Source organism: Canis lupus, chromosome 11, assembly GCF_048164855.1.
Source record: "Canis lupus baileyi chromosome 11, mCanLup2.hap1, whole genome shotgun sequence".
NCBI classification, from domain to species: Eukaryota; Metazoa; Chordata; class Mammalia; order Carnivora; family Canidae; genus Canis; species Canis lupus.
Genome location: NC_132848.1, coordinates 48,866,744 through 48,885,940, shown reverse-complemented (window position 1 = coordinate 48,885,940; position 19,197 = coordinate 48,866,744). Strand labels below are relative to the sequence as shown.

At 37.3% G+C, this 19,197-nt stretch overlaps 2 protein-coding genes across 9 annotated transcripts in view; one reads left to right on the top strand and one right to left on the bottom strand.

The window, feature by feature from the left end:
* PLEKHH2 (pleckstrin homology, MyTH4 and FERM domain containing H2) overlaps window positions 1–19,197 on the bottom strand; it is a 110,157-nt gene that overhangs the window by 69,864 nt on the left and 21,096 nt on the right. For all 8 annotated transcript variants that reach the window (XR_012003321.1, XR_012003322.1, XM_072768184.1 and 5 more), the window contains exons 3-6: window positions 12,587–12,649; window positions 3,451–3,600; window positions 1,740–1,823; window positions 1,028–1,109 (exon numbers count right to left, since the gene is read on the bottom strand). Coding sequence is in view for 6 of the 8 variants with exons in the window: in XM_072768184.1 (XP_072624285.1) it covers window positions 1,028–1,109; window positions 1,740–1,823; window positions 3,451–3,600; window positions 12,587–12,649 (379 nt within the window). In the remaining 2 variants the exon portion in view is untranslated. The remainder of the gene's footprint in view (window positions 1–1,027; window positions 1,110–1,739; window positions 1,824–3,450; window positions 3,601–12,586; window positions 12,650–19,197) is intronic.
* C1GALT1C1L (C1GALT1 specific chaperone 1 like) lies at window positions 14,386–15,153 on the top strand. The gene is given in 10 exon segments (XM_072768760.1): window positions 14,386–14,416; window positions 14,494–14,514; window positions 14,517–14,571; window positions 14,573–14,630; window positions 14,632–14,708; window positions 14,710–14,885; window positions 14,888–15,033; window positions 15,035–15,065; window positions 15,068–15,082; window positions 15,134–15,153. Coding segments are annotated over 10 exon segments (630 nt in total).

Here is a 19,197-nt window from a genome sequence, read left to right as displayed (position 1 = left end):
TGTGGTAAAAACTCGCACATATCTGACATCAGAAGTATTGAGGAAAAAGGAAAACAGGAGCTTTTTCCTTTACAAAATGACAGCAATAAGTATGAACGTGCAGTAGACAAAATGCTCTTATGTGTCTTAAAATCAACAAACTATCATGAAACCAGGAAGGTACTACTACCATTACTTCACTGTTGTAAAAAAAAAAATCTGAGAATATGACACAGTTATTAAACTGTAGGGCATTAACGTTGACTTCAAAGTCTAAAAAAAATAAAGAAATAAAAAATAAAAATAAAAATAAAAACAAAGTCCATGCACTTTCTACCATGCCAGTATTTTTCCAATGCATTCTATGAAACCTCAGGGCTTTTTGGAAATGTCACAGTGGGTATAAGAAGAGGCATGGGTAATGCTGAGTCTGCAGAACTCTGGATCTGTCACACAAAACCACTTTCACCTGTTTTATCTCTTAAGCTTCTACAGGAAAATAAATATTGTTTTAAAAAGAGTTCTATGGCTAAATAAGCTTGAAAACTACTATAGTGGCCAAGATCTAAAAACCATTGTCTTCAGCTCAGTATGCACTTGAGTTACTAAGTAAATCTCTACCTCTAACCCTATCACTCATTTTTAGGCTTTGATGCTGAAAAGAAAGTGACCCTAAGCATGGGAAAGTGCTAAGAGTTTATCATTCATATTACAAAATTCTGCTGAAAATATTCAGGCTGTAAGAATTTTACTCACTACTGATCACCACAATACAAGTGAAAATAGAAAATAAAATAACTGAGTTTTTTAAAGCAAACATACCTGAAATTAAACATTCAAATTACTGTACCCCCTTTGGGTTATTTGCAATTGTCCAGCTGTGCTGTCTAATGTGAACATGTGGTTATTTGAATTAAAACCTACTCAAATTAAATAAAACCTAAAATTTAGTTCCTTGGTTGTGCGAGGCATATTTCAAGTGCTCAACAGCAAAATTCTATGTAGCCTAATAAACCCAACTAACCTGTCTTAGTCAAAATATTCATACCTTGTAGTTTTGACTGTATTGTTCTTATCTCTTCAGTTTGGTTTTGGTTGATCAAACGAAGATTCTGATTTTCTAATTCCAGCTGAAAAGATATAATGGTATCCTTTTATATAGGAATAATTTTTCTAACATGTGTTAGTAAATTATAATATTTTTAAGATGTTAATACCTAATTGCATGTAATCAAAATACAAAGAAATGATGAGCAAATATCAGATGAATTTATCATCTAGATAATTAGCCTAGATAGCCTAGATAATTATGGCCTTGATATTTATTTTTTCTAGAACTGAGAGTTTCAAATATTTTCAGCCTGTATGCCTTTCCCACTGTAAAATTATTTTAAACCAAATTATTTCATCATTTAATCTGCCATATAAACCAATGTGTACTTCTCAAGATACTGAACACATTAATCTTATGATATACACATATGTTCTATAATTATTTAAAATTAACAAATTAGAGCTAAAATCAACTAATGAGAATGAGGCTACCTATACTACTTACTAGGAGTCTATCAGTATTTTTAATTGTAGAAATACACTGGACATAAAAATGAAAGCTACCTATCTCACATTTACCAAAAGACAGCAGCACCACCAACTGATCAGAATTTTGTTTCATTCAAATGATCAGATATTCTGATGGCTTATCTATTCAAAGGAAGTAAAAGGTAAAGAAAACACAAAATATAGAGAGCAATAAATACCTCGTTTAATTTAAGTGTTACCCATTCTTTGATTTTAGCTGCTTTTTCTTCTATTATTTTAGCTTCTTGTATCCTTATTTGTTTCTGAAATAACATTAGCAGTGTATTTAGTTCAAACATAGGCTCATGGAAATGATTACCTCATAAACGTTACATCTGGAAATGTTACATTGGTTTTTTTTTTGATATTTTATTTATTTATTCATGAGAGACACAGAGAGGCAGAGACATAAAGGCAGAAGCAGGCTCCTCGCAGGGAGCCCAATGCAAGACTCAATCCCTGGACTGAGTTCAGGCCCTCACCTGAAGGCAGATGCTCAACAGCTGAGCCAAGTCAGGTGTCCCCCAAACTTGAATTTGTTTATTTATTTTTTAAAGGTTTTATTTATTATTCATAGACAGAGAGAGAGAGAGGCAGAGACACAGGCAGAGGGAGAAGCAGGCTCCATGCAGGGAGCCCGATGTGGGACTCGATCCCCGGTCTCCAGGATCACACCCCAGGCTGCAGGCAGCACCAAACCGCTGAGCCACCAGGGCTGCCCCTGGAAATGTTACATTGTAAATACAAAAGACAAATCCACTTAAAACCTGTTTCCAAGTAATACATCTACCTTCAAATTACCAAATAGGGTAAAAAATGAAAACCATTGTCCAACAGATGTAATAATAAACGACAAAGGCATATGCAAATATTACTAGTTTTAACAAATGCTATCCTCTTTCTCTGAAAGATCATATACTGAAATCCACCCACTGAATTTATCAGCAAAATAAATGATTTCTGGAAATGATCTAGGGTTTAGAACAGTAGGAGAGGGGTCAACCAGGTTAGGGAGAGGAAAATCAGAATCTCTTCTGAAGATGATTCGTTTTCCCCTCAAACATAAGTTTTTATTTTTCATATATATTATTTTATTTTTACATGCAAATTTTTAAAGATCCAGAAAAAAAAATTAAAAAATCTAGCTCACATTTACCAACCTTCAAATGTGGTTATGCTCACAAAACTAAGAGAATGTGACTGTCATATAAATCACGGTGGGTGGGAGTTGGGAGGTGGTGAAAAGTTGGAAACCACTGACCTAAAGAAATACTGATCCTCTGAGAAATGAAAAAAAAAATGCTGATGATAAAAAACAATTTGACATATTTAATAATTTCATAATGGTCATATTTAAATGATGCCAAATGATAATTTAAGCAAATGACCTTAATGCAGATTTTTCCTAATAAAATTTTAAAATAAACTAAAAACTAACTTGATCTCAATAAAGTGGCTTAAAAACAGTGTACACATTTTTAAATAGGATTCACATCATTCAACATACCTTTAAAACACAATGTTCCATAAATATTTCCAACACCCTAAAAATCTAAAGCAAAGAACTATTTTAAACATTTTACAGACAGAAATGCCTGCTGATAACCAAATGTTTTCAAGTTGACTATTACATTCAAACTCTAAAAAGTCTGAACATTAAGGAGCACAGTCGCATCCAGAAAGTGTTAGATATGGCCTTGGAATCACCCAGTCTTAAAGAGAATGCCATTTTATTTGTACCTTTCACCCTTAAATATGATTAGACTCCATGAGTTGACCAAATAAGTGAGATTTCTGACCCAAATTTAGCAGTGTGGGCTCTCTCTTTTTAACCTTTGAGATTATGCAAAATGCATGTATTTAGACTGTGATGATCAAATTCTTCCTAACCTGTTCTTCAAGCTGCAGTTCCAAGTTTTGAATGATGTCATCTTTTTCTTGTATGAGGGTCTCCAAATCTTGACACTTCTTATACAGCCTTGTCTCTGATTCACTGGTTTGAATATTAGCTGCTTTTAATTTCTCTTCCATAACTTGTACCTAAATTCAGAGGTTAGAAAATTAATAGTAGGCATGTATTTAATTTATCATAGTATTAAACATTATACTTGAATGTGAAATAGATTCCTAAAAGGTATCATCATAAAAACAAAATATTGAACAGCATGTTTTAATTAATTATAAAGTCTGAAGACTAATCTATTTAACAATTATAAAGTCTGGAGACTATTTTGCCAAGTAGTGTTACCTTTGAGGTACATAAGGGCACATGAGAGATTCTCAGAATTTTGCTACCATACAAAGTAATGCTCATTTTTTCTAGAACAATGATAATATGCAAAGTATTTCATGTGTGTATAAAATCAGAAAGCTTGCAGCCCTCATTTTTTACATTTAAATTAAATAGGAATATAAAGTAAAGAAGGTGATTAGTGAGGAAAGATCTGATTGGATGACCCAGAAAAAAAACTGAACCTAGGTGAAAAACAGACAAATACACATGGAAAGGAAATGGAAAACAAAAGAACTTTAAAGCCCCAAATGATGGAATCACAAGAAATAAAAAAATGAGAATCAAGATATAGGTAGGAGAGTATGTTCAGTGAGGGTTTATTGATTCATTCATTTAACAAACATTCCGGGAATAGTTGCCAAGTGCCAGGCTCTGGGAAGACACTGGTGAATAAAATGGACCCCAAATCTTTGCCTGCATAGAAATTAGATTTTAGTGGGTAAGAGAGATCACAAATATAATAAAGATGTAAAAATCATAGAGTATGCTACACAAGGAGATAAAGGCAGTGGGAAAAGTAGAACAAGATAAAAGAGACCAGTGTGTGACCTGGGGTTGAGTGATGCTTTAATTTTAATATCTCAGGGCAGCCCCGGTGGCGCAGCGGTTTAGCATATGATCCTGGCAACTCAGGATCAAGTCCCGTGTCGGGTTCCCTGCATGGAGCCTGCTTCTCCCTCTGCCTCTCTCTCTCTCTCTGTCTCTTTCTGTGTCTCTATGAATAAATAAATAAATAAATAAATAAATAAATAAATAAATAAATAAATCTATCTTTAAAAATTTTTTTAATAACTAAGATACACTGGCTCTGCTTAGATCTTTTGCAAAACACATCTGGGCATATGAAGGAATGTATGAGATGTTAATGACAGGAAGAAAGAAAATAAAGTACTGGGCACTGTATATTAAGACTATTTCATATACTCCAAACAGTTAAGAATGTAATTTTTGTAATGTTTTAGATTGTAGGGGGCAAAAAGGAAAAATATGCAAAAGCATTTGAGAAACTAACAATGATAATCAAGATGAAAAATCTTAAACTGTTAAAAACACTTCTGAAAAATCATGATGAATCCACTTAAAGTTCAAAAATACTTGACTAATGAGGGTTTCTAGAAGGAGAGTGTTAAGGTTAGTTTTGTTTTTGTTTTTGTTTTAAAGATTCTATTTATCTATTCATGAGAAACAGAGAGAGAGAGAGAGGGGGGCAGAGACACAGGCAGAGGGAGAAGCAGGCTCCATGTAGGGAGCCCAACGACGTGGGACTCAATCCCAGGTCTCCAGGATCACGCCCTGGGCTGAAGGCGGAGCTAAACCGCTGAGCCGCTCCGGCTCCCCATTGTTTTGTTTTTTTAACCATGAATACAAGATGTCATCCGTGGGTTCACTGTGGAAATGTAAAATCAACTCAGATGCCAAAGTATCCTACTTAAATACCACTCAGATGTCTGAAAACTATAAAAATAAAAGTAGGTTTTTAAAAAACAGAAGAAAAACCCTGCATTCCACTATCCAGATGATAATTTTAAGTTATCTTAAGATTTGTGTTTTTTAACATAATATAGCAGTCTTTCTGCAGGAATGGCAAACCAGCAAAGGTCTATATCAGAAACGCTACCATGAAAAACAGCCAGAGGAGGACAGAAAGCTGGACAATAAATACCAAGGATCATCCTTAACATGGCATAGCCAGTTCCACACAGGACATTCTATAGCTGTGGAAACAGAGAGAGAAGAGCAGAGACTAAGTTCAAAATGGTAGTTCTTCAGGGACAGAGATGACAAACCTGCAGGGGAGCAGAATATGTCACCCCAAAATATGCCAAACCTGCAGGGAAGCAGAATATGTCACCCCAAAATATGCCACTTCAGGATACTGATTATTTTGAACTAAAGTTACCTAAGAAACAGTTGGTATAAGAACACTCCGACTCCGACCTTCTTTTGTCCCCCTGAAAGCTGGAAATAAATCCCTCTCCTGTATCAGGAGGGAAGAAGTCATCCTTATCACCAGAGTTGGTTAGGGAATTTAGGGCTGAGAAGGCTGTATAGACAAGCCTTGTTACTTCTTCACTAATTTACTACCTCAAGCCTAAACCTCTTTGTCTTGTTAATTTTTCACAAATGTATTGTATACTTGCTTGCTACAGTCACTTCTTTGAGTTGTGTATTTTTATGGAGCTCCATATATATGAAATTAAACTTGTTTTTTTCCTGTTAATGTCTTATGCCAATTTAATTATTAGACGAGCCAAAGAACTTAGAAGGGAAGAAATTTTTCTACCCCTACAAACCTCAAGAAAAGAAACTAAGCAAGAATATAAATAAATATTACCAGATCTACACCTATAGTCTCCTTTAATTAAGTTGGAGCAAGCCACCCTACAAACATTGGGCTGCCCCATAAAATTGTCCTATTAATGCTTAGGAAAGGTCTACAGTTCTAGAAAACTATGATTTTGGAGTACTTTTTTTTTTCTTATTTAAGATTTTATTTAGTGTACCTGGTGGCTCATCTGGTTGAGCATCTGCCTTGGCCTCAGGGCATGATCCTGGGGTCCTGGGATCATGCCTGCATCCCTGCTCTGTGAGGAGCTTGTTTCTCTCTCTCCCTCTGCCTGCTGCTTGTGCACTCTCTCTCTCTCTCTCTGTCAAATAAATAATTAAAATCTTTTAAAAAGGACTTTATTAATTTATATGAGAGAGAGAGTGTGTGCATGGGGGATGGGGGAGAGGGAGAAGAAGCAGACTCCCCACAGAACATGGAGCCCCACATAGGGCTCAATCCCAGGACTCTAGAATCATGGCCTGAGCTGAAGGCTGATGCCTTAATGGACTGAGCTTCCCAGTCGGTACTCCGGATTTGGGAGTACTCTTATCCCCTGAAAAGTATGTACAATTTAAAAGGTGTTCTCATTTTATGAGTGAATGCTACTGTCAGAGCTCCTTGGATGCATCTTTGCCAGGTACAACTGTTTAATTTGACCATTACTTTTAGCTAAACAAAACTTTCCTAAGCAAGAAAACTACTGGCAAAAATGTCAAAATATCTCAGGAAGAGAGATCACAAAGTAGCTATGGGCAATCTACTTGCCAGCTGGTCCTGTTAGGACCAAAGTTCTACAGGATTCACCAGCTTTCCTTTGTAATTAATATAATAAGTCCATAGGAAAGATAAGAGACCTACAGAAAAACCAAGCAGCCTTTAAAAATAAAAAAATTAAAAAATCTCACTACAGAAAAATAGTCCAGTTCTTTCTCTATTCATTTAACCCAAACCATGTATGACTTTTAACTTCTCAGAGACCAATAACAAACATCTACAAATTCAAATTGCTCATTAAAGAAACCCTTGTGATCACCTATATATGGATATTCACTTTGCACTTTTAGGCTACCTTTCTCCTTTTCTTCCAGGAGATCTTCTGGTGGCATCCACACACCTTAGCACATTCCTCAGCCAGTTCCCCAAAATCTTTTCTGCTTCTGAGGTCTCTAAGCTATTCTGCAGTAAAAGATTAACTCAGCAGACGTGGGGGTGCTCAAACCCTGCACATTCCAAAAAAAAAAAAAAAAAAAGAACTGGTGCTTGACTAGCTCCTGGAAGAAATAACCTCTGAGCCCTTGTTACTATCTTCCCTAATGAGACTATATATCCAAGATACTGGACGACACTAGATAGTTTATGCCAATAATGTGATTTATGGTGAACGCCTCTTTATTTATTCATTTTTAAATTCACCTAGGGTCCTGAGCCACACCATATCAGCTTGACCTGTGCAAGGTTGGAGACTGGGTAGTTAAGGTCAGTTAACCCGCGCATTCCATGCCTATAAGACTGACACCACCACCCTCGCTCCCTGCCAATAAAAATTCTGCACACCAAGTCTCAAATGAACTTTCCTGTTTGTCGATACTTAGTGTGTTGTTACATATCACTGATGGGAGAATCAACTGCATCCCTGTGTAACTCCAGTGCAAGAGGACAACTGAAAGCTTATGTCTGGTTTCTCCTGGACTCTGTGTGCATTCTTCCTTTTAATCTGCATCCTTTTGCTATAATAAACCATAACCGTAAGTATAATAGCTTTTCTGAGTTCTGTGAGTCCTTCTGCTGAATCAACAAACCTTGAGTGTAGTCTTGAGGACACTGACACAATTCCCAGGGCTGTTTTCCATTTTCCTGCCCACACTGAAGCAAGCAGGAGCTGCAAATATTGTTCTATTGTAATCACCTTACCAGTATTTCCCTCTTCCCATTTCTAACCTCACCCCTCCCTACCCCATCACATGTAATTAAGATGTGACTATTTTTTTTGAGGAAAGGGTTAAAAGTTTCTATTTCTCTATACATGCAATCCTATGACAAAAAAACCTGATCATTCCAAAATAGAATGAAGAGAGGAATTATAAGGGTATTTTGAATCCCAGACCATTTACCAGTTATTTAAAACATACTGCAAATTAATTAATTATTCTAATCACATCTTAAACACAATTATTTTGGAAACAGTGCTCCAGAATTTATGCAGTAAGCCCAGAACCATTCTCACTGAAGGTAAAAAGGAAAGCACTGGATAAAGTACATTTTCATGTAATGAAGTAAATCATTACAAGGTCCTGGATATTAGTGTGACCAAGTAGTTGTCACTTATTAAAAACCACAAGTGACTTGGAATCTAAGAACCAACTTCACAGAAAGGTTAGTCCACATATTACAATGGTCAGAGAGAACTTTAAAATCCAGCTGCTACCAAGTTTGCAGCAAACACAGGCAAGGGATTGAAATGAGAAGAATGAAAACACGAATTTCCATATAGGAAATTATTGTACCCCTTTTTGATTAGCATAAAAGAGTGTAATAGATTGGAATATACACCTAATCAGATACTTAAGAATGAATCCTGTGTATCAATATCTTTCACATGTGCAATTTGCTGTTTTTCTGTCTCACAGGAATACTCATAAGTAATATGAGATTGACTGGCACATACTGCTTTCCAAACTTTGAACAACTACAATAAAAATGTCCTATAGCAATAAGTATAATGATTGCCAAGATTTCTCTGGAAAAATATATGATTTCTTTTCTACAGCCAATTCATTTAATGGTTGTACAGGTAAGGTAATGCGACTCATTAAAAACAAAGGGAAAAAGGAACAAAGCTCAAGTGCAGAGTTGAGATGGTTTCAGCTGACTACTGCTTTTAGCAGTGAAATGTTCCTTTTTGGTTAATATAAATACAGTTTAAGTATTAGGATATGACTCAATGACAAAGGATAAGCTGAATTTAAGCAGCATAAGCACGAAATAGGGCACAATCCCATAGAAACTGTGAAAGATAGCAAAGGACGTGGTTACTCTATGTTAAAACATTTACTTTGTCTTGGCAAGGCAAAAAAAAAGGTAATATAATCGGTGCATGAAAATTCATTTGCTCTCTTTATATTTCCTGTAAACTCTTAGAATCATTATGTATTTAATATGGTGAATGAGAATTTATATAATGTATATAATGTATAATAATATAATGTATATAATGTATAACATATAATGTATAATATGTACAATAATATAACATATAATGCAATATAATGTATCATTATATAAGGAAAAAATCCCTTCTGAAGCATAACAAAATAAGTACTGAATAAATTTAAAGTGTTGAGACAAAAACAAATATCTATAGATATGCCAAATTATATAGAAATTTTGAGAGGTTTACAATTCTCACTCACTCTTTATTGGAGGAAGGTTTGATTTAAGGACATTTAGCCAATCATGGTGTCTTTTTCTTTAAATTGTAGCATAGAATTAAATAAGTTTACACCTGATATCCTCAAAAGACAACCTCAAACAAGAAATTCTTCCTGTTAGCTTACCAAGATCTGTAGTTGGCCTCTAACAACTACAAATGGTCATGGCTTACTTCTCTCAAATTAGGAATGGGGATTCATTTTTTGCTCTTAAGATCTAATGAATCACAGAAGAAAACCCTAAGAATCACAAATAAGTAAGATACTTATTTTAATTTTCAGAGCTAAACAAATATGCTGCACATATAAATTTAGAATTTTAATTTAAGAAAAGGCAAAATAAAACTGTCCTGTTTCTTTTTTTCCTACACTATGAGGCATTAGAGGAAAGGAAGGAAGGAAGGAAGGAAGGAAGGAAGGAAGGAAAGAGAAAGAAAGAAAGAAAGAAAGAAAGAAAGAAAGAAAGAAAGAAAGAAAAGAAAAGAAGAAAAGAAAAGAAAGAAAAGAAAGAAAAAAAAGAAAAGAAAAGAAAAGAAAAGAAAAGAAAAGAAAAGAAAAGAAAAGAAAAGAAAAGAAAAGAAAAGAAAACAGAGAGAGACAACCACGGGTATATGAAGGTAAAAAGAGAAGTCACCAAGAAAGGATGAAGTCAGAAAAGGAAAGATAAAGAGGGAGATAAGAGAGAGAGGCAGGAGGCACCTGGGTGGCTCAGTCAGTTAAGCATCTGCCTTCAGCTCAGATCATGATCTTAGGGTTCTGGGATGGAGCCCTGCATCGGGCTCTCTGCTCAGCAGGGAGTCTGTCTCTCCCTTTCATTCTCCCTCTGTTCTCTCTCTCTCTCTCTCAAATAAATAAATAAAGACTTTATAAAAAAGGGACAGAGAGAGAAAGAGAGGTACACACTGCTGAATATGTGCTGCTAGCTGTGGAATTAAACAGGGATATAGATAACAAGGCCCACAATAGACATAGACAAAGACATTTAATATAGAATGGCAGGGAGTGACATAAACATGAGAGTCTTTCATAGGATATAAGTGACCTTTTCTGAGTTTACTGTTAATCATTGGATTTTTATTGCTATAAGAGGAAATACTACTATTTGGTCTTATCAGCTAAAGAATATAAAAAACCAAGCACAGCATAGATCTTTATTTACCATTACCTACTTCTCTCAATATCTAAATTTGAGGTTTTAAAGAATTACTGGTGTGATGATGGTACTATAGTTATGATTTTTTAAATCTTTATTTTCAGATTAGTTGCTGAAATACTCATGGTGAAATGATACGATGTCTAGAATTTGTTTCAAAATAACCTGGTGTGGGGGTGGAGAAGAATAAAGTGGATAGAGGTATAGATTATCTGGGATGCCTGGGTGGCTCAATGGTTGGGCACCTGCTTTTGGCCCAGGTCATGATCCTGGAAACTGGGATTGAGTCCCACATCAGGCTCGCTGCGAGGAGCCTACTTCTCCCTCTATGTGTCTGCCTCTCTCTCTCTCTCTCTCTCTCTCTCATGAATAAATAAATAAATCTTAAAAAAAAAAAGAGGTATAGATTATCACTGAGTTGACTAATTGTGAAAGCTGGTGATGGGGGTTCATTTTACCCTTTTCTCTATTCTTACACTGGTTGAAATTTGGTATAATAAATTTTTAGGACTGTCTTTTAAGCATAATTAAGAAAGTCAAGGATTAGGTTAGATTGGATTTGTTTAGAAATTTATCAGGCCACTAAATCAATCTACTTATAAAATTAAATCTTATAAGTGAGGGACCCCTGGGTGGCTCAGTGGTTGAATATCTGCCTTCGGCTCAGGGCATGATCCCAGGATCCAGGATTGAATCCCACATCAGGCTCCTTGCAGGAAGCCTGCTTGTCCCTCTGCCTATGTCTCTGCCTCTCTCTCTCTCTCTGTCTCTCTCTCTCTCCCTTTCTCTCTGTGTGTCTCTCATGAATAAATAAGCAAAAATCTTTTTGCAAAAATCTTATAGGTGAAAACAAGATTTAGTAGTTCTTAAGTTGAAGGGAAGACATGTGACAAATGTAGAGCAAGTATAAGAAATTTAACACACATTTCTTGGAAAAAATAATAATTTTGAAAATCCTGACTTGCCTGAATCTGACAAAGATCTTTTCATAAAATGCAAAGCTACAGATTGAGGATCATTGGACAAACTTTAAGGCTGGTGGGCTCATCCAAAACACTCATTTTAATGTTGGCAAGGCCCAGATAGGGTTAAGTGACTTATCAAAGGTCTGACTTTTCTCCCACATGTCTATTAATACTGAGAATAAATTTTTGTATATAATTTTCCTAATATAACTCTAAGCATTTTTCTATATTAGTATATCTTTTATAATAATTATTTTTAATGGTTGTTAATATTTCATGGAATAAACATAGTTCACTTATTCATTCTCTTCTAATTTGGCATCCATATTATTTTCAACTCCTTATTTCTATAAAGGACACTGCTATGAACATATTTATATTCAAAACATCATTATGGTCAGTATTGCCATAAAAATAATATTTGATTTTTTCAGAAGCTAAAACCTTCTAACGGAAGCATTTTCATCCTGTGAAAATTTATTAAGGGGCAAAATAAAGTTAGATCCTCCACTTTCTCTAACGATCCAGCTCACAGAATAGTCAGAGTGATAGAGAAGGGTTGAAGACTATTTTGAGAATTGTTTTGGGCAAAACAAGGCTTACATTGGTAGAGAGAGAGAAAAAAAATTAAGATTTTATTTATTTATTTATTTATTTGAGAGAAAGAGCAAGAGAGAGCATGAGCCAGGGGAGGGGCAGATGGAGAAGGAAATGCAGACTCCTTGCCAAGGGCGGAGCCCCTTGAGGGGCTTGATTCCAGAACCCAGAGATCATGACCTGAGCTGAAGTCAGACCGTTAACCGACTGAGCCACACAGGCACCTGAGAAAAAAATTTTTTAACTAGAATTATACTCTACCTGTTGAAAAGCTTTTTCTGCTTGACGTTCAGCATCAATAACTTGTCTCTCAAGCTGTTGCATCTGTAAAATGTGGAAAAACAGAGAAAATATAAAAGTTCCTATTTCTTACGAAAATAACTTAAAAATCTTGCAAGGCTATCAAATTCTTTTTTTTCTTTTCCAATTCTTTTAGAATAGTTAAAGTAGTTTAATGGATATGAATTACATACAATTTATGACACTAAAGACAAGAGCATATTTAAAAATTGACCAGGGGCCCCGGATAGCTCAGGTCATGACCCCAGGACCCCAGGACCCAGCCTCAGGCTCCCCACTTGATGGGGAATCTGCTTCTCCGTCTCTCTCTCCCCCTGCCCATGCTCATTCCCACTATCTCTCTCAAATAAATAAAGTCTTTAAAAATGATCAAATAACATACTAAATATTTCATACTTTTAGCACACTGTAATACATGCTACAAAAGTACTCATCCATAGAATTTTCTTCATTGAACCATAAATTACTGGACAACACATTAATAACAGTAATTTAAATCTAAAAGAACAGTAAGACCTCAAATGTCATTTTTGTTTTGTGATCAAAAAGTCACAATGACACCAACAAATGGTGTATTCTCAAAAGCTCCATAGGTGGTATGTTTAAATCAAAACTCTAGGGGATCCCTGGGTGGCTCAGTGGTTCAGCGCCTGCCTTTGGCCCAGGGCATGATCCTGGGGTCCTGGGATGGAGTCTTGCGTCAGGCTCCCTGCATGGAGCCTGCTTCTCCCTCTGCCTGTGTCTCTGCCTCTCTCTCTGTGTCTCTCATGAATAAATAAATAAAATCTTAAAAAAAAAATAAATCAAAACTCTAGGTAGTTTGAATTCTTATTTATTGTAGTAGAGTAGAAAAGAGATTCTGATTTCACACACACACACACACACACACACACACACAGGTCCTCAAAAGCGTACGGCACAGGAATAAAAAAAATTTTCGTTTTCTTTTAAAGTTCTGTAGAGAATAAAAACTTTGGAGATTTATTTATCTTTAAAAAAAAAGATTTTATTTATTTACTCATGAGAAACACAGTGACATAGACAGAGGGAGAAACAGACTCCCCACAGGGAGACTGGTGGGGGACTCAATCCTAGGACCCCGGGATCACGACCTGAGCCAAAGGCAGATGCTCAACCACTGAGCCACCCAGAGATTTAAAGCAAAATACTAAAGTGACTATTATAAGTAAAACAAAGGAAAGCCTTAAAAAGAATCTGATGCAAATTAACATAAGAGATGTGTACCAGGTACTAAATACACAACTATGATGTAAACCTCAATTTTAAGTTCTTTTTTCTGACTGTTGAAATATGATCAACACTAGAGCCATCTGTCGCTGGATCTTTGCTCATTTTCAGTCTCACTGCTGGTTAGTATCCAGAACTCCTACCGCATCTCAAACTCAAGGGCATCCCGAGTACCACCCCGACGGCGGACACCCCCAGCTCCAGCCCCGCCCCCTTCTCGAAACCACAGAGAAGCGGCCTCCCGCGGCCAGAGCGGCCCAGCCAGGAGGGCGGCCATAGCTGCGGGCCACGTGGGCTGCAGGGACCTGACCCAGGCAGCGCGCGGACTTAATGCCTAAAGGAGGGTTTCTGCTGTGGGTGTGTTTTTTTGTTTTGTTTTTGTTTTTACTAGTATGGTGCTTGGGAGCACTAAGTGTGTTTTGGTAACTATGTGGCCACTTAACACTCGACAGAGGTAACGACCACCATCACCAACACCTTTGCCCACCAAACAGAAAAACAGGATGCAACGCATGGATCTTAATAACACTATTCGTGTTGACCGTATCAGCCTTGGAGAATCCGAGATGACCGTTAGTTACTAGGCTGTCCTGAACCTGCACCAAGCTCTGACACAACAGAGTCCTACACTGCTCAAAATGATAGATGGTTAATATTTTTAAAAATGACATGTGGTTAGAGATAAGGCCAACTTACAAATGTCTTTGAAAAGCGTGTTGACAACTACACCTGGTTCTTTCTTGCACATCCCACTACGTTTTGCTGTCATTGACAATTCAGTGTATCTGCCGTTTACTAGGGCTTTAACATGACCTTTCTATATGGGCCACACTATAACATGGCAACCTCCAAAACCTGGCTGTGGAAGGAGAAATTGTCAAGTCTAGAGTCTGAGACAGCCTTCTCAGTAAGTCTGAGAAGTGTGCAGATTGAAGTGCGATTTGGAAATTATCTGAAGACATTCGGCTGGTGGTCAGCCTCAAATAAGCTGGAGTTCTTGCAGAAAATGCAGAGGCTTCTAAGGAAGAGTTGTATTTAATACAAAACCATTTGCACATCTTATTCAAGAGACAATGTGTAATAACCCTCAGCAAGTAGTGGAAGGCTGCTGTTTGGGTATGGCTATTACTTTTAATGGGCCAACTCCCAGAAAGGCGAATAGTAATGATGTATGGTGTATACTGGCTCAGGGCATTCATTATTTCAACAGTATACTGTTTTTGTTGTTGTTGTTGTTGTTGTTGTTGTTTTTGCTTCCAGATGGTTCAGAATATGACTGAGGGCTGAGGGATAATAGAATTGTGCTGTCCAGAAGCACTTAAAATGTGAATCTACTTGCAATGTGAATTGAGATATGCAAGTGTAAGGATGCCTGGGTGGTGCAGTGGTTGAACCTCTGCCTTTGGCTCAGGGCATGATCCCAGGGTCCGGGGTTCAAGTCCCACATCGGGCTCCCTGTGAGAAGCCTGCTTCTCCCTCTGCCTACATCTCTGCCTCTCTCTCTCTGTCTCCCATGAATAAATAAAATCTTAAAAAAAAGAGAGATATAAGTGTAAAGTACACACTTAACTCAATAATACATATGTTATTTGAAAACCTAATATGAAAAGTATAAACCATCTCAGTAATTTTTATGTTGACTAACATTGAAATATTTTTAATGTTGCATTAAATATTAAATTGTTTTTTATTTTATTAATTTGTTTAATAGAAAAGTTTAAACTACAGATGTGTCTGTATTACATTTCTATTGAATAACGAAAGTGTGAAACATTCCATTGTTATCATACCTGGCCATTTAACTTCCTGTCCATATAGCAGCACTTTTTAAGACAGTTTATTGCAGGGATCTAGCTTCTAGAAGAGGCTTCAAATATTTGAGTGTATAAATAGATATTTCCTGAGTGTATTCTCTGGACCCCATATCATCTTGAATTTTTGTGAAAATATTTCAAATGTTTAATAAGCCAATACTGTTGTCTAAAAGCATTTTATTGAATTACTGTATAGACTGTGGCACTACATATAAGCCATTGGACAGGCACTGTCTCCTGTCTAGGATGTTCTTTAAACCAAAAAAAAAAAAAGAAAGAAAAAGAAAACAACTGGCAGACATATGCCAACACTACATTCCTCCACTACTGACAATATGCTGATAAGTGTCACCTCTACAATGTAACTTTATATTATTAGGGAAAATTTGCACCTGTAGAGACTTAACCTCAATTTTGAATATTGTTAAGGTTGCCAGGAAAATCCACAAACAAATTGCTGATCTGTAAAATTTTGCTGGTGAAAAAAAAAAAAAAAAAAGATTATTGACACATCTATTATAATGGCCGAAATCCAGAACACTGACAACACCAAATGTTGGTGAGGACACAGAGAAACAGGAACTCTCATTCATTACTCATGGGAATGCAAGATGGTGCAGCCTATTTGGAAGGCAGTACTCTTACTATTGATCTAGCAATCACACTCCTTGGTATTTATCCAAAGGAGTTGAAAACTTATGCCAACACAAAACCTTGCATACAGATGTTCACATCAGCTTTATTCATAATTGCCAAAACTTGGAAGCAATCAAGATGCCCTTCAGTAGTGAATGGATAAATAAACCATAGTATATCCAGACAGTGACATATTATTTAGCACTAAGAGGAAATAGCTATAAAGCCATGAAAAGACATGGAGGGAATTAAATGCATATTATTAAATGAAAGAAGCCAATTTGAAAAGACTGCATATTGTATGATTCCAACTGAGGTGAGGGGATAAATAAACAGGGCACAGAAGCTTTTCAGGGCAGTAAAAATACTCTGTAGGATACCATAATGATGGATACATGTCACTATACATTTGTCTAAATCCATGGAATGTACACAAAGAGTGAAACTATAGACTCTGGGTTTTTATAATGTGTCAGTGTAAGTTTGATGGGGTAACACAGGGCTAGCTGAGGACAAAGCACGAGCCCGGGGCAGCACACTGACAAGTCCTTGAAACAGGCAAAGGGACATTCCTCTATGGACTCAACTGCCTCGATGTTAATATTTTGCTAAGGGCAAACGGCAATCTTAGCCCGACCCCCAGGGTCCTGTAAGTTTACTTTAACATATAAAAATTCCTTTAGAAATTTCCTTTATCTCTATCCCCCAAGATACATGTTGGCAATCATCCCCCAAGCACATGGCCCACAAATATACATTTGAAAGGTCTCGTGACTCAGGTTTTATTAGACAGTAATAAGCGACCTTTTCCCAACAATAGCTAGCCCCCTCAAGGTTCTGGAAAACTTGCTTCCAAATTCCTTAGAGAGTATGCTATCCTCAAACCCCTCCCAACTCCCAGGTATAGAATCAGCCACCCCTCACAGGCCCCGGTGCAGCAGCTCTTCGTGCCCACAGATCCTGTCCTCTTGCTTTATAAAACCACCATTTTGCACCAAAGACGTCTCAAGAATTTTCTTGGTTGTCGGCTCCGGACCTCACCCCACCAAATCTCACCTATATTCCAAAACTTCATCAGGTTCATCAGTTGTACCACTCTAGTGGGGGATGTTGGTAATGAGGAAAGCTATATGGAAGATTTCTGTACCACCCAATATTTTGTGTGTGAACCCTAAACTGCTCTAAAAAATAAAGTCTTAAAAGACTGAATAGTTTCTTAAAAGGATTGTTATGGTCTGAATGTTTGTGTGCCCCTCCCCCCCAAATTCACATTAGAATCTTAATGTCCAATGTGATGGTAATTAGGTCCTGAGGATGAGAGTCTCAGGAATGGGATTAGTGCTTTTATAACAGAGATCCTACGGAGCCTCTTCTGCCAAGTGAAAATACAAGTCTAAGACCCAGAACTTGACCTCGCTGGCACCCTGATCTCAGACTTCCAGTCTCCAGAATTGTGAGAAATAAATTTCTATTGTTCATAAGCTACACAGTCTGTCATATTTTGTTACAGCAGCACAAATGGACCAAGACAGAAATTGGCACTGAGAGTAGAGTGCTGCTGTAACGAATACCTAAAAATGTGGAAGTGACTTTGGAATTGGGTAATTGGTAAAAAGCATAAGAATTTTGGGGTGCATGGTAGGAAAAAACCTACATTGCCATGAACAGACCATTTAACGCAATTCTGGTGACAATTCAGAGGCAAACAGGAATGCAGCAGAGAAAGTCTCAGTCTTCTTAGAGAATACCTAAGTGGTTGTGAACAGTGTTAGTAGAAATATGTGATGGATGGTAAAGGCCGTTCTGATGAGGTCTCAGATGGAAATGAGAAACATGCTATTGGAAACGAGAGGAAAAGTGATCCCTGTTATAAAGCAGCAAAGAGTTTCACTTAATTAGGTTTTCCTCTTGGTGTTTTGTAGAACTTGTGAGCAATGAAATTGAATATTTGACTGAGGAAATTTCTAAGCTAAAGTGTTGAAGGAGTGGCCTAACTCTTCTTGAGTGCTTACAGTAAAATATGAGAAGAGAAATGATTTAAAGATAGATTGTCAGTCAAAGAGGAAGTAGAGCCTAAAAATCTAGATACTTTTCAGCATATCTGTATTGGAAGAAATGGGAAAGCCTGTTCAGGAGCGGCCAGGGTGTGGCCAAACCACCTTTCCATTAAGGAGTCAGTAGGGATTTGAACCACAAAGTTAGGTAGCAACCAAAAAAGGAAAAGTCCATATGAACTGAAGAGGAAGGAATGAGGCTGGCTGTTGGACTTGGATTTTACAGGATGGGATCTTAGAGCTATGGCTGTGATACTGGGCTATTCTTCAAGACAAGAAGGAAGGACCCTAAATGCAATTCAGAAATCATCAGAGCTGCCTCCTCAGTTTCTCAAGGCCAACGCAGGACATTTCCTGAGTTTTAACTAGCCATACAACCTCTGTCCAAACCAAAGTGGAGCTGCCCAAATCCAAGGGGGGGGGAGGGGTGTGGCAACCCCTGCCCAGGAGACCCATGGAGGCATGGCTACCTCCACCTAGATTTGGAAGGATAAAGCCACCTAGTGCTGTGGGCATACAACCCAACAACAGGGCCACCTCAGGGGCAAGGCCACCAGAGAGCCCCAACCAGGCCAATTCCCAGTGAAGCCATGAGGGTGGGGCCACTCCTAGAATCCCAGATTGGTAAAGCCATCAGTGCACAACTTGAATCCATAAGAGCTGCCCTGCAAAGCCATGGAGCTGCAAATGCCCCTGAGTGTCCAGAAGGTGAGATCTCTCCTCCCCTCCAATTGGTCCAAAAGGTAGGACCTCCATCCCAGAGGGCTGAACATCTAGTTAAAGAGGATTATTCTCAAGCTTTAATATTTAATGTTGGTTG